The sequence below is a fragment of the Pimephales promelas genome, chromosome 5 (assembly GCF_988280905.1).
Source record: "Pimephales promelas chromosome 5, fPimPro1.hap1.1, whole genome shotgun sequence".
NCBI lineage: Eukaryota > Metazoa > Chordata > Actinopteri > Cypriniformes > Leuciscidae > Pimephales > Pimephales promelas.
Genome location: NC_142773.1, coordinates 38,077,032 through 38,093,067, shown reverse-complemented (window position 1 = coordinate 38,093,067; position 16,036 = coordinate 38,077,032). Strand labels below are relative to the sequence as shown.

At 41.3% G+C, this 16,036-nt stretch overlaps 2 protein-coding genes across 5 annotated transcripts in view; one reads left to right on the top strand and one right to left on the bottom strand.

The window, feature by feature from the left end:
- The window catches only part of LOC120482463 (CD48 antigen), a 47,950-nt gene that overhangs the window by 23,853 nt on the left and 8,061 nt on the right, over positions 1-16,036 (bottom strand). Inside the window, exons 2-4 of one of the 3 annotated variants that reach the window (XM_089131470.1) lie at positions 8,836-9,144; positions 8,320-8,586; positions 8,003-8,182 (exon numbers count right to left, since the gene is read on the bottom strand). The exons of the other annotated variants lie outside the window; for them this stretch is intronic. Coding sequence (XP_088987596.1) covers positions 8,088-8,182; positions 8,320-8,586; positions 8,836-9,144 — 671 coding nt within the window. The 3' untranslated portion in view covers positions 8,003-8,087. Of the gene's footprint in view, positions 1-8,002; positions 8,183-8,319; positions 8,587-8,835; positions 9,145-16,036 lie in introns of those variants that run through there. 3 annotated transcript variants of the gene reach the window in all.
- Positions 1-16,036, top strand: part of LOC120482456 (NACHT, LRR and PYD domains-containing protein 1 homolog) — a 69,097-nt gene that overhangs the window by 48,645 nt on the left and 4,416 nt on the right. The gene's annotated exons all lie outside the window — the stretch shown is intronic.

The window sequence follows — 16,036 nt, the reverse complement described above, 5'->3', positions numbered from 1 at the left end:
CTTTGGTTTGGGAATGTTCAAGTAAAAACCAGACGGAGTAAAGTGACTGCTACAGTATTATAAATAACCAAGCTTTTGGCTTGATGCTGTGGTCTGTTCATACAGGAGGAGCGACATATGCTGTCCTGGCCACTGTTTTTCCTGTGCTCTTGTTTTTAGGATTCAGCTCCGTGTGTGTGTGTGTGTGTGTGTGTGTACGTGTACGTGGGGAAGAACCGTCTATTGAGTTGCCTATGAGCCTCCCCCTGTATGTGTTGATGTATGTTGTGTGTTATGTAATGTGTGTATTTTAGGCCATTGGGTTAGTGCAATATCCTGGGTAGGAGGGGGATAACAATTTTGTTGTGTGGCCACTGGTTTGTCTAGTGTGAATTATTTTCTTTTTGGTTATATTTGTGCATGTGATTTTGTGACGTGCCTTATCAATTTTGAGTTTGTTGTATTTTGTTTTTGAGTTATTTGAACACTTTGATTTTTTGGATTTTGTTGTCCCTGGCTCTGTTGCCCAGAGGCCTAATGTCCTTGGAATACTGTTTCATGTTGTGAGTCCATTGAGCTAAAGAAAAGGGGAAATAAATACATTTTCTATTTTTATAATACTCCAGTCTCTCTCTCTCTCTCTCTCTCTCTTTGTATTTCCCTTTATTGGGATAGCCTGCTGGTAAATATTTGAAATTCTTACGGTCGCTTAGCCATGATCATTTGGTTATAATAGACCCCCCCTGAGGTTACATTTGGCGTAAGTCGGCAGGGTAAGAGAGTGGGACTGGTGTAATTATTGTTTTTTTTTTTTTTTGGTTTGTTCTTTGTTGTGTGCATGTGTGTTTTGAGTGCAGGTGGAGTACAGGGGAAGCAGTGGTCGAGGATTGGGTGTGTAAAGTTGTTCTGCAAGTGACAAGTGGTTTGTATAAAAAAAATATACACGTATAAAAAAAAAAAAAAAAAAAAAAAATCCTTTTCTTTTCCCTCCTTTTTTGTTTGAAATGTCTCAGGAGCTGGAGGAGCGGGTCGGGCAGCTAATGGAGCAGATTAACCAGTTACAGAGTGATAATGCAAGGCTACGTCAGGGAAATGTAGCATCTGCTGTGGCTGTAGAACAGGGAGAGCAGAGTCAGCGAGTGTTAACTCCCCAAGAGCCAAACGTTCAGGAACCAGGGTCTTCTGGATTGAGGTATGTGTATGTTCCTAGAGAACGTAAATATCCCCGGTTCTCGGGTAGTTCAGAGTCCCCTTCAGTGGAGGAATGGTTTGAGGAGGTCCGTCGATGTCTACAGGTTAGGCAGATGTCCATAGGTGAGCAGGCGTATTTCGTTTATGATCTTCTGGATGGGGAGGCAAAACTAGAAATCAAACTCCAGCCAGCTTCAGTTAGATCTGAGCCTGAAAATATTTTCTCTATACTGACTGAGACATTTGGCTGTAGCCAGTCTTATATTGACGCCCAACAAAAATTCTTCCAATGTCGTCAACGGGAGGGAGAAACGTTGCGTGAGTTTTCACATTTGTTAATGTCGCTTATGGAAGTCGTATTGCGTAAAAATACAACTGCAATTGCTAAACCCGACTTTGTTCTTCGTGATCAGTTTGCAGAAAACGTTAGAGACAAAATGTTGCGTAGAGAATTAAAACGATACATCCGCTTAAATCCTGATTCCTCCTTTTTAGACTTGCGTCGGGAGGCATTTCGTTGGGCTGATGATGGTGAGGGGCCTCGCCCGGTTCGAGCAAGGGCTTTTTCGTGTGATGCCAGTCCAAGAGCGGTGGGGGCATGGCAGGCAGAAGCCCAGGCCGTGGTAGCACAACCAAGTAATGAATTGACCGAGCTCAAGGATTGTTTGCGTAGGCAGCAGGCCCAATTAGATGCCATTCTTAAACATTTGTCTCCTGGCTCAGGGTCACTTAACCCACCTAATAGGCAGACTAATTATCAGAGGCGTTTTCGTTTTGATGTGGATGGCAGACCTATTTGTCTGCGCTGTGAGCAAGTAGGCCATATGGCTAGGGATTGCCCGGTTGGCTCACGGCAGGCACAGCGTGCGGGGGTTGGTCCCAGGCCGCCTGTTGGAAACGGTGGAAACGATTTTTCTGGCCGGCAGCAGGGAAACTAGCACCCTCTAGTGCATGGAGCCAAGCACTGGAAGGGGGTTCGATGGGCTCACATTCTTTTACATCTCTTTTTCCTTGTCCTTCGGCATTGGTGGGCGAGTGCCCTGTGTCAGACGTTCGGATGAACGGGGTAAATGTTACTTGTCTTATAGATACTGGTTCTATAGTATCTACCATTACAGAGTCCTTCTTTAATAACCATTTTCGAGTCCTGGGGTGTGACCAGTTACGTTCTTGTGGTTGGTTACAGTTGAAAGCGGCTAACGGCTTAGATATCCCATATCGAGGCTACTTGGAATTGGACGTAGAAGTTTTGGGGAAAGTTCTTCCTTCTATAGGAGTTTTGGTGGTTCAGGATCCACCTGAGTCTAGGCTTAAGACAAGCAAGGACTCGGTCCCAGGATTGATCGGGATGAATGTTCTCCGTTGCTGTTTGCAAGAGTTTTTTTGCCAAGATGGTGTAGATCTGTTTACTTCTGGGATAACAGTCCCAGCTGTTTGGGAACATGCCTTATTAGCGTGTCAACGCCTGGAAGCGTTTTCGACGTCTGGTGTTCTGGGTAGGGTTCTGACCGCTCCTGGGTCCTCCATCTGTGTCCCAGCTGGATCCTTAAAGTTTGTGTCAGCCACCTGTAGGCAGGGGCTTGGCCCATTGATTCCTTCTGTATTGTTGGAACCAGCAGAGGCAGGGTGGCAGTTGCCACCAGATTTAATTGTTCCAATTTCATTGCTCCCCATGGGAAATGGTACGGTACAAGTGCCAGTTGTTAATGTGGGCCAGGTAGACCGGTGGATAAAACCACGTACCCTGTTGGGAGAAATGTATTTGATCACTGCCCGTTCTGCTAACAAATCCATCTGCTTTCAGGAGGAGAATGGTACCCAAGGCCCTGTTGCCTTCATTCGTTCGACAGAGGTGGCTATAACTCCACTGTTGGGGTTTGCGGATCTTTCCTGGCCTAATTTATCTGATTTCGAGCAACGGGAAGCAAAGTCCTTACTTCAGAAGTATAGTGATACCTTTAGTTGTAGTGAGGCACCTTTAGGTTGTACTGACTTGATTGAGCACGAGATTCCTTTGATTGATAACACTCCGGTGCGGCAGCGTTACAGACGACTCCCACCATCCCAGTATGATGTGGTGAAAGCACATATTCAGGAGCTGTTAGATCAGGGAGTGGTAAAACCAAGTTGTAGTCCTTATTCTTCACCCATCGTGGTTGTGGAAAAAAAAGATGGATCTATTCGTCTTTGTGTTGACTATAGGCAATTAAATGCAAAGACAAGGAAAGATGCCTTCCCATTGCCGAGAATTGAGGAGTCTTTGGACGCCCTTACAGGAGCATCTCTCTTTTCCACTCTGGACCTTGCGAGTGGTTATAATCAGGTGTCAGTCGCTGAGAGGGACCGGGCCAAGACCGCTTTTTGCACGCCATTTGGCTTATTTGAGTTTCAGAGGATGCCATATGGGTTGTGCAATGCACCCGGGACCTTCCAGCGGCTGATGGAAAGGATATTTGGGGACCAGCGTTTCCATTCCCTTCTTCTGTACTTGGATGATGTGGTCATCTTTTCATCTACATTTAAACAGCATCTGGATCGTTTGGAGTCGGTATTTAGTCGTCTACGCGAGCACGGTCTTAAGCTCAAACTAAAGAAATGTCATTTCTTTCAGCCTGAAGTGAAGTTCTTGGGCCATGTTGTTTCAGCCTCCGGGGTCTCTACGGATCCGGACAAGATCAGTGCAGTTAGGGATTGGAGGACTCCCTCGACAGTTGCCGAACTGCGATCATTCCTTGGGTTTGCGTCGTATTATCGGCGTTTTGTGCAGGGGTTTGCTAGGTACGCAGCTCCTCTGCATAAATTGGTGGCAAAGCTGCAGCCACACCCTAAAAGGAATAGGCCGGGGCATAGTGCCACTTTGCGGGACCATTGGGATTGGGGCTGTGATCAAGCATTTAATACTTTGAGGGACAAATTGATAAGTGCACCCGTTCTGGGTTATGCCAATTTTAGTAAACCATTTGTCCTTGAGGTAGATGCTAGTGGGCTGGGTCTCGGGGCAGTTTTGTCCCAAGAGCAGGATGGAGGACTGCGCCGTCCAGTCGCTTATGCAAGCAGGGGCTTGCGACTAACTGAGCGTAACATGGATAATTACTCTGCCATGAAACTTGAATTGTTGGCACTTAAGTGGGCAGTAACAGATAAGTTTCGGGATTATCTGCTGGGTGCTAAATTTACTGTTCTGACTGATAACAACCCGCTCTGTTACTTGCGGACAGCTAAATTAGGAGCCGTGGAGCAACGTTGGGCTGCGCAATTAGCACTTTTTGATTTTACCATCGAGTATCGCCCTGGTACATGTAACAAGAATGCGGATGCGCTATCCCGCTTGCCGGCACCACCAGCCTTAGTCTCTATGAAGGAGATGGCTTCGGGAATCTCTGTGCCAGCTGAGATTAAGAGTGTGGTTATGTCCCCTTCGATTGAAATACAGGCTATAGATGCATGCCCTACGAGAACTAAGGCCAATCTCCAAGTTTTGCAGGCTGAAGACCCTGTTTTGAAGGCCTTCCTGGTATATTGGAAGAGGGGCAGTCCCCCTACAGCCGTAGAGAGGTCTACTGAGCCCCCGGCTGTGGTGGAGCTTGTTCGTCAATGGGCAAATCTAGTAGTTTATGAGGGGGTCTTGTATAGGAAGACGCATGTCCCTGGTAGTACGAAAGGGGTCGTGCAGTTACTGCTGCCCCAGGTTCTTCAGACAGAAGTACTCACGGCTTTGCATGATGATCATGGCCACCAAGGGGTGGAAAGAACAGTCAGTCTCGTCCGCCAGCGATGCTATTGGCCTTTTATGCGGAAGGATGTAGACCGGTGGTGTCGTGAATGTCGGCGGTGTGTGGTGGCTAAGGCAACTCAGCCAAAATTGAGGACCTTTATGGGTAACCTGATGGCATCAAGGCCCTTAGAAATAGTAGCCATTGACTTTTCCATATTGGAGAAATCAAGTGATGGGAAAGAGAATCTTTTGGTTGTGACGGATGTGTTTTCTAAATTCTCGCAGGCATATCCTACTGTAGACCAGAGGTCATCAACCGTAGCTCGAGTCTTGACCGAGCAGTGGTTTTATACTTATGGTGTCCCATTACGCATCCATACTGACCAAGGGCGCAATTTTGAAGGGGAGCTGCTCCAACAATTGTGCAGAGTGTATGGAATTCGTAAATCCCGCACTAGCCCATATCATCTAGAGGGTAATGGACAGTGTGAGAGATTTAATCGCACATTGCATGACTTGCTTCGCACACTACCTCCGGATAAGAAGAGACGGTGGCCCTACCATCTGCCACAGGTTTTGTTTGCTTACAACACCACAGTCCATCAGTCTACGGGGTTCTCCCCGTATGAACTGATGTTTGGGCGTAAACCCACTCTTCCACTTGATTCTTTTCTGGGTACCATCGATACCCCGTTAGACTCTACCACTACTACTACTTCCGAGTGGGTCCAAGAACATCAGGAGCATCTCTCTGTAATTTATAGCCAGGCCCGAGCGCATTTAGAGGCAGCTGCTCAACAACGAGCAAAGAATCAACCGATTCCCTTGCCACTCCTACCCCCTGGTACACTGGTGTATCGTCGCAGTCACCCACAGGGACGGCACAAAATTAGTGATCATTGGGGAGATGTAGTGTATGAGATTGTGAGGTGCCTTGATGAGGTTGGTACACTCTATAAAATTAGGCCAAGGGATCAGTTAGGTCACGAGAAAAATATCAACCGGAAAGAACTGCGGCCCCTTCCAACGGATCTAGGTTCACCCTATCTTGTGGTAGGGGGTGAGGTGCTGAATGTAAGCATGCCAAATGTCATAGAGGATGATGCTGGTGGTAGTCTGGATGAGTCTGATGATTTTGGAGTATTGGTGGCAATCGATGCACCTTCTGTAAGAGGACCAACATCTCCCACGGAGTCGGGGGTGTTGCAACCTTCAGCTCTTGAGCAGCAGGGACCAATTATACCTCAGCACTCAATACGTGACTCTTTGGGTGTTGAAGGGGAAGTAGCGACATCTGGCAATACCCTTGTATCAAGGAGAACTGCCAGAACAAATGCAGGCCACCATCCTAATCCTTACAACCTCCCATGTACGACTGTTAGATCCCCTGCACCTGCGGCAGAAAGCACTTTAACCATTTCATCCCATAGTGCTGTTTTTAGGCCTTGGGTTTGACCTTTTGTTTTTCGGTCACCGGGACGGTGACATTCAAGGGGGGGTAAGTGTAGCGAGTGGGGTGTGTTCCATGAGAATTGCGCTTGATTGAATCAGGTGGGGGTTGTTTGGCGCTACACCTTTAAATCCAGCAAGCTGGCGTTTTTCTGATTTTGTGCTGTCACAGACTGTTGCTTCCTTGGGCTCTTGGCTGAGTGTACGAGTTGACCCTCATCTGGTGTTTGTGCGATTACCCAGTGCCGTGGGTGCTGCTAGTGTCCTGTCTTTGCGAGCCCTCATCGGCTGCGATTTGTGTTGGCGTGCTTCAACGAGGACTTCCGGGTTTAGAGTGATAACTACAAGTTTGCCGAGTGCGTTTGTTGTGCCGAGAACTTTGGTTTGGGAATGTTCAAGTAAAAACCAGACGGAGTAAAGTGACTGCTACAGTATTATAAATAACCAAGCTTTTGGCTTGATGCTGTGGTCTGTTCATACAGGAGGAGCGACATATGCTGTCCTGGCCACTGTTTTTCCTGTGCTCTTGTTTTTAGAATTCAGCTCCGTGTGTGTGTGTGTGTGTGTGTACGTGTACGTGGGGAAGAACCGTCTATTGAGTTGCCTATGAGCCTCCCCCTGTATGTGTTGATGTATGTTGTGTGTTATGTAATGTGTGTATTTTAGGCCATTGGGTTAGTGCAATATCCTGGGTAGGAGGGGGATAACAATTTTGTTGTGTGGCCACTGGTTTGTCTAGTGTGAATTATTTTCTTTTTGGTTATATTTGTGCATGTGATTTTGTGACGTGCCTTATCAATTTTGAGTTTGTTGTATTTTGTTTTTGAGTTATTTGAACACTTTGATTTTTTGGATTTTGTTGTCCCTGGCTCTGTTGCCCAGAGGCCTAATGTCCTTGGAATACTGTTTCATGTTGTGAGTCCATTGAGCTAAAGAAAAGGGGAAATAAATAAATTTTTTATTTTTATAATACTCCAGTCTCTCTCTCTCTCTCTCTCTTTGTATTTCCCTTTATTGGGATAGCCTGCTGGTAAATATTTGAAATTCTTACGGTCGCTTAGCCATGATCATTTGGTTATAATAGACCCCCCCTGAGGTTACACCTGTTCTCAGGGAACATAGGTTACAGTCGTAACCTGAAACGTTTCAACTTACTTTTCAATTCCTATTTTAGCACAAAAGATCAAACTGATGAACAGAGAACAGTTTTTCATAGAAAATTTTTATTAATCAACATGGATGTACATTTACATTTTACATTTAGCAGACCCGTTTATTCGAAGCGACATACAACTGATGACTAAACCAGGTGAGTCATTGTGAAGAGGCAAAAACTATGCAAGAAGTGCTCAAAATACAAAGTTCAGACATTGCTTGGAGTAGCATAAGCTAGACAAGCCAGGATTCAAAGGAAAGGGAATTTATTTATTTAATTTTATTTTATTTTTTATGTTAAGTGCTCACAGGAGAGATGAGTTTTCAGTTGTCTTCTGAATGCTGTCAGGGTTCTGCATACCAGATGAGGTTGGGCAGATCATTCCACCAGCATGGTACCATGAATGAGAATGTTCTGGAGAGTGATTTTGTGGCTCTCTGTGAGGGTGCCACGAGCCGTCGCTCATTGACTGATCGTAGGCTTCTGCTGTAAACTTGGAGCCTGTGGTCAATCTGTAAGCAAGTGTCAACACCTTGAACTTGATGCACCTTTTGTACCTACAGTATGTACCTTTTTTACATTTGCAATAGAGAAAGACTATAATGCAATTCCCCAAAAAAGACACACTGCCCCCAAAATATATGTCCACAACTGGAAGGGTGGCTCAGTCTTGATGTTACTTGAGTTCTTTTCTGAAAAGTGAGACACATATCATTAAGAACTGCAGTTGGCAGGTCATGTACTGTATTCTGAGGTCACTCAGTAATTCAGCAGTTTAGAGATGTTCATTTGCACACTAAATGTATTATTTGTGTGTTTGGCCAGATACCTTTATTATTGACACAGAGCGGTGTAATGTTTATTCTGTCTTTTTTCCAGCTAACTGGGTTGCTATGGTTACAGATGATTAATTCCTCACTGCAGTGCAGGATTAGAGTGTAGTTCTCATGTGATGTCACTTCTTCTGGAGAGCATTTGTTGTTCTGATAGCTAGAGTTTATCATGAGGTCATGACCTCTGCATGTGAAGTTCACAGTACAGGAGTTACCACTGAACCAGTTTGAGTTTACAGTCAGAACAGGATCCTCCACAGCGTCTAAAACACATTCATTTTTAAATAAATCATACATCACTCTAATGTACGCTGTCAAATTCCCATAGCTGTTTACAGAATGTACTGACTGAAACATGGGCAGATAAATGATGAATAAAAAAAATAGTATTTTTATATTTAATATTGTAATATTTACATTTAATTTCACTACTTGTACAACAGTCCAAATAATAAAACACTGAACATACATGAGTCTTATGATCTGAAAATGCCAAACAAAATCACACTCACCAATTACAGATACTCTGTATGTAACAATATCTTTCTCCTTTTCTCTTTTCATCTTTGCTGTATAGAGTCCACTGTCTGTCTTCTGCAAGTTCTTCAGTGTGAGAGAGAAGCTTTCATTATTGAAATAAACTCTGTCCTTGTAGGAAGCATGAGGTATTACTACTTTAGTTGCAGGTATATACACAACTATATTCTCTGATTTATCATTTCTCCAGGATAACTGATAAAACTCTGGTAGTTTCTGAGTCTGTATATCCAGTTGAACAGAATCTCCCGTCTTCACAGACACAGAGATGTTAGCACTGAACCCTGAGAAGAGAGAAAAAGTTTCTGAGTACAGCTGCTGTATTCACTATAGGCCCATTGTACACATTTTTCTGAAATGGGCATGATCAAATAAATCAAACGTTTTACATTTAAAATATTTATATAGAGAATGGCATTGTCATGATTCTGCCCATGTGTCCTTGATTTTCTCTAGTTTTGAGGCAGGATCATGACAGAATCATGTTTTGTGTACAACAAGCGCATGGCCTGTTGTTTGGGCCATGTGCTTGGGTTGTCTCGTTACGTTACCCTGCCCCCTTGTTATCCATGTCTTGTCATCATTGCCTAATTGGTGTCACCTGTTCCCCTCATTAGTTTCTCCCCATTTAATCACCTTGTGTTTGCTGTCCTGTGCCGGTTCATTGTCAAACTTTGTGTGAGATTTTTACAGGATATTTACCTGTGAGTACCTTGTCTAGAGTTCTGTCTAGTGAAGTTGTTATTTTGTATTGGCTTTATGCACAGCTGCACTACTTCCTGAACTTAAGCCAGCTCCTTGTTTCCTGTCTGCCATTATTGGGCAAACTTGATTAATTCAGGTGTGTTTGATTATTGTTGCCATGACTACTGAGGTCAGGCACACCTGAATTAATCAATTTGTCCAATAATGGCAGACAGGAAACAAGGAGCTGGCTGAAGATCAGGAAGTAGTGCAGCTGTGCATAAACCCAATTGGCTGTTAGATCTTGTGTAGTTTATTGTCAAGTCTAAGTCTTGAGTCATTATTATTTGTTCCCTCGTGAATTTTTGTTTCCCTGTTTTTGTCTTCAATACACCTTGGGGGTATTGCACAAAAGCAAGATAAGGGATTAAGCTGGGATTTTCCAGTTATCCTGGCTGAATTTATCCCTGACTCGGTTGCATGATGGTTGCAACCAGGCTAAGATTAATCCTAGTAATTTCTCCTAGTAATTAATCCTAGTAATTAAAAATCGGCTAGTTCCTTCTGAAATCCTACTAATATTAATGTTTTAGTTACTTCATGGTCCTGCATTAAAATACTAGATATACTGTCATTCATGTATGCGTACTGCTATTTTAGTTATTATTAAAAACTGCTGTTCATTTTACTGTCAGAGGTTTGATGAATATATATATATATATTATTTGAGATTTAAAGTGTTTATTGGCATACACCTGCAGTGAGGAAAACAGATTTTCCTGAGGAATTATAACTTTGCTTTCCACAATAAATGCCAACACAATGCAAAAGAACTACTATACAATATGAGAAATAGAATATAGCCTATGCATATCTATGCAAATATAGAGTAAAATGTATAGTTGAATGAGAAAATTATAGGATATTTTATTGCAATTGATGAGATAATAAGAAATGGCTCATTAAGTCGTAAATGTGGTTTCATTTAAGTCTGTCACAAGGTTAATATGTAGTATATATATAGACTAAAGATTTGTTTTTCCTTTTCACAATGGCTTGCCCTTTGTTGGATGATGTAGTTGATGAGGAAGTTTTAATACTCAGACGAGCATTCAGGCATGAAAGAGTCTTCCGAGATATAGGGCAGACCCATTGGAATCACTGGCTTCCCTTTATAGGGCCAGTTATAGGGCCAGCTCCTCTGCTATGGTGACGTCTTGGGATTGAGGGCCACCCCCATACCAGATATATGACTTTTTTGTTTTATTGCTAAAATCAGCACAGACGATTAAATATCAGCAAACATGACATTTAATCGTCACCATGTTCTCTGCAGACAAGTCACTTACCAGCCTGCAAAATATTCTTGTATTTAATCTTGACTTGCTGCCAAGTCCATTTTTGGCCAGACATGTTTGTTCTTTAGATACAATTGTTAGATGCATGTTAGATGTTATCCATGTTAGATACATAGATACAAATGATAAAATAGATTAGATGGATAAAAATAGAGCAAAATATCTGATTATAGATTACATTAAATCAATTAGGAAACAAAACCTACAAATAGATAAGAGTAAAAAGATTAAAGAGATAATAGACATAAAACAATCTAAATACATCAAATTACACATAGGGTAAGTGTCTGCAATTATTCTTCATGTTAAATGTATGTCCACTGGTCACATTTAAGGCAAAGAATACAATTATGTTTTTAAATTACAAGTAACTCCTCGAATTGTAATTAAGCACTGCACACTCAAAAAATAATGCTGGGTTGTTTTAAACTAATTTTGGGTCAAATATGGGCAAACCCAGCTGTTGGGTTAAATTTATTAATTGCATTTTTAAATCCAACATTTGGGTTTGTCCATATTTGACCCAAAATAGGGTTAAAACAACCCAGCATTTTTTAGAGTGTGGTTATGGATTTATGCGTTCAATCGGTCTGCTATTGTTTGTCAGGTATTCTATCTTTGTTTTATTAAAGCATCTGTATTAGCTTTTTTACATATTATATATGTTTCACTTCTTCATATGTTTCCATTAGAAGCCGTTGCTCATTATGCGAAAAGTACGCCGCACGCGTTTTGTCCATTTTTGGATCGGTGATTCTGTGATCGATTTCGTGCTCTTTTTAAGAATGCCGTGAACGTGCATTTATCCAAACTATATCCACAAGTTTCCTACGCCCCATGAGGCCTTGCGTCAAAAGTGGACGTGACTTCCGGTTGGAAGTAAACAAAGCGCAATTTGACATGCTTCACACTCATTCATTCAACAGTTGACAGTCATTCAAGTTATAGCGATCCAAACTAGCTAACGATGTGGGAACACAACCTCAACGAAATTCAAAAGGGTGAAATAACAGTACCTTTACCTCCGCAGTAGTTGATTGGGAGTATTATAATAACATTATTAATAATCAATACTCATCAAGGCATGGTGACAGACAGTTGTGCGAGCTGACAAACAATTAAAATAAAAAATAAACAGTCATTGTGCTTTGGAGTTTATTCAAAATTATAAATGAATGTGCTGCTTGAATACATTAACTGGCACATTTGGTATTCTGTCAACACAGGCTTTGATCCTGAGTTTAGGTGTGACATCAGTAGCGAACAGCCAAACACATGCTGAGAGAGTTTATAGAACATTAAGAATTTAAACAAATGTACACAGGAAGATTCGTCGTCTTTTGGGAGGTGATGGAAACTACGGTCGTTGGCAGGATCAGAGACGGGCTCTGGGAGGATCACTCTGATTTCGTTTTCGGCTTATGTTCAAAACAATCACGTTTAAACCACTGAATTAGTTTAGTCCGGTTATACATACAACCGCGAACAGCACATGTTGTCCCTGAGCTCCGTAACGACATCTCTCATAAAGATTTGCGTCTTTAAATAGTAAAATAATTCTCCGAAAAGCAGCTAGCCTCTTCGCTAACACACAAAATACCATTGGAATGCTACTTCTGCCACGTCACCGGAAGTTTCACCCACTTTATTTTTTACAGGAGCGCCCCTCGGAAACTTGTGGATACACCTGGCTGGCTTGATATATCCGCGCGTTCTCATCCTGGCTCAGCAAACGTGCAACGGATTAAGCCAGGATGCACTGATCAGATAGGTCAAACCACGATTGTTCAGTTATCCTGACTTTCTTAATTCTACTTTTGTGCAATACCCCCCTTGTGTGTTCTGCAAGCTGTCTGCTATTGGGTTCATCCTGAGAATCATAACAGGCATATTGAAAACATGTAATATAATGCACATATCTGGAGCTCTTTGTCGCTGCTTACCCAAATAATCAAAATAGGGAGGAGATGACACAATTACGAAAATGTAATATGTGTAGTAGCCTATTACAACACTCAACTTTATTTGGTATGCTGTTCACTTTATTTAAACAAATCATTTTGATGTAACAGCATTGTAACAGATTTCTCATTCAAACATTCATGCACAATGTTAAACTGACCTGAAACTGTTACACTTTGGCTGTTACTGTTACTGAATGATTTCATTTTGAAATATCTCTTGATCTCAAAAAGAAATTTATTCAATTTACTTTAATTAATCAAGGCAATATTATATATATACATACACATACACACACACACACACACACACACACACACACACACACACACACGCACATATATATATATATATATATATATATATATATATTTATTTATTTTTTACAGTTGAAGGCAGTGCGGGGAGCTCAATCAGCTCCCCATAGTTCAGCAGTCAGGGCACTGATCAGGAAGTCTGCCATTTTTAAACACTGTCTCAATTAAAAAGTATCAGTACTAACCCAGTTCAGAGGCTGCATCATTCAAAACACTCAGACTTCAGAGGCTACACATTCGAAGGCAGCGAAGGTCATATCTAGCATTGCTAATGCGACTGTGTAACCTACTGAGGATTGTTCTTGCTGCCTATAGGAACTGTGACAGCTATTGATGAGCGGCAGTAACGTTTGTATTGGACTTTAATTGAAAGCGGTATTCAACTGTCTGAAACAAAATGTGTTTCGAAATATGTTCACCTTGGTCCATTTATAATAACGAGTAAACTGTAAATCACATCTTTGTAAGATGGTCAACATTATTTTTACATTGATGCATTTGATTATTCAAGTAAGTTGAAACCCAATGGGCTCTATGCACGGCGTTATTTCCGGTAAAGGATTAAGGATGCTCGATAACTTCCGCCGATCGTAGAGTCCAATGCAATACCGAGAATTTATATTGAATTTTATACTCCATGGTTATAATAAAGAAACGTTAGTCACAAAAACAGATAAAACAGACACCCCTCGTTGTGTTTATGCTTCTTTTTAAAATTATATTAAATAAACATAACTATATATAAAATTACATCTAAACGTATGTATATTTCGTTTCAAAGACGGGAGGACAGTACATTTTGATCAGCAAATCCCGTTTTCTTCGGTTTTCCTCCGCTTTAAGCTCCACAACCGGAAATGGACGAGCATCCTTGCGTCAAATGTGGAACTTATGCGTGCATATAGCCCATACAGGTGTAATCCTCTCAAAAAATATTTTCATCAGGTGCAATTAATGAATTCTGGGGTTAGAATGCAAAGGATCCATCCTTCATTTCCCGCAAAACAAAGGACACATTTGAAGGAGTCTTTGAGTGGGGACAGCCTTTGTCATGCCGCCGTGACACAATAAGCCTTTTGAAGGCAGCGTTCCAAAGATCCAGCCTCTGGGATGCAGGGTGTCGATCATTTCGAAAGCTTCATTTTCTAGAGGTCATATTTGCCATTTTTTATGTCTCATTTAAAAAAGTTTATTCCTTGTGGTGCGTAAATTGTTGTAGATTCTTTATGACTTTCAAATGCAATGGTTAAAATGAGGAAGCCTCTCTGACGTATGTGACCTTCGGAGGACACAGCCTTCAAAATGTGACGCAGCCACAAGTTCCCTTAACGGAAATTCCAAAGTGCGAAACATAAATCATGTGAACCAACATTATGACACACGAAAGATGTTAATTTATGTTTCAGCATAAACATAAATCACTATACACAGAATATAGTCAAGCTAACATTTATAATTATTTTATATCTGTTAGTTGCAGGGTCCAAGTTCCCCGGTTTGTTATCACACAGTTAATGTTTTAAAGGCCAGAACTCATTTTCTAAGCACCATATCAACTTTATGAATGTCTACACCCAACCTAAGGAAGCTAAGCTATGATCTTTTTTTCTAATGAAGACAAGCTAAGAGCTGTGCGTGTAAACCTTGCTGATCCGGCAAAACATTTAGTGACTAACGATCTCTCCCTTACAACACTTACACACGCCAATGGTTTATGAATAAAAAAAATACAAAATGATTCTGCTTTTAATAGGTCTAATATAAGAAATAAAGTGTGGTAAGTTTATTTCAGTTTTTTTACAAATTAATAATAAAAACAGATTCAACAAAATAAGTGTACATTTTTATAAGTTTATAAATATATATATATATATATAAAGTGGTAGCCTTTAGAGGATATGCTAATAATATGGTGATCTGAGCCTTACCATGTGCAATCATCACTGTCACAATAATTATTATCAATCAGCAGTTATATAACAATATTTAAATAACAAAAATATATTTTACCTGTTTTGAAGGTCAGAAGAAACAGAAATACACGTAGATTATTTACTGCCATTGTAATAAACTAAAAAGATCAAATGTATTCTGTGGCTTGGTAGGTGTTAAAGCGGAAACATGAAGCTTGAACCTCTTCCGCCTCAATGGCGTGTAGCTATAGGTTGAACCAGAGCCATGTATTGAGAGAGTTGCAACACGCTTTGATGTCGCCACAAGGCTGTCACGTGGTTCATGGAAGCCCCAATAGTTCCAAAACAGACGCGGGCTGTCATGTTCTTCAATGGACAGACAGCAGCGATTGCATTATTAAACGGTAAATATAAAATAAAACGCACACCAAAGTACTTTTTAAGCTTTTATTGCGTTTGATTAATGTCAGTGTTGCATTTGGAGAGGCAGGGTGACAACTTAGATGTTTTTTAGGCTATATTTTTGGAGGGAAAAGCTTGTGTTCATGTTCGCATTGGTAGTTGCACTGGCTTTAGCGGCTCTAACTTAACTTTTCCATGTCATTCATCTGATGATGGACGTCTCATGATATTTATTTTAGCACAACTGGGATGTAGGTTATTGATTCCCGTGATCTTGCTTATGAATTCCGATTCAGCCATTAGCCTACCGTGATCACGCAAAGACCCGTGGACCGGTGGCCCGTTCAGGATAACAATCACGACAACCAACGTAAAATATAAATAATTACGCTGTGCATGTACAAATGAATGATTTAGGAGGGATATAACGTTAGACTGTTCCCATAACGTAGCAATGACCATATTTACAGTAATGTTCGGTAAATTTTAACTGTTAGGTATCTTTTCTATTTTGAATGTACTTTATTTTGTATAGTGCTA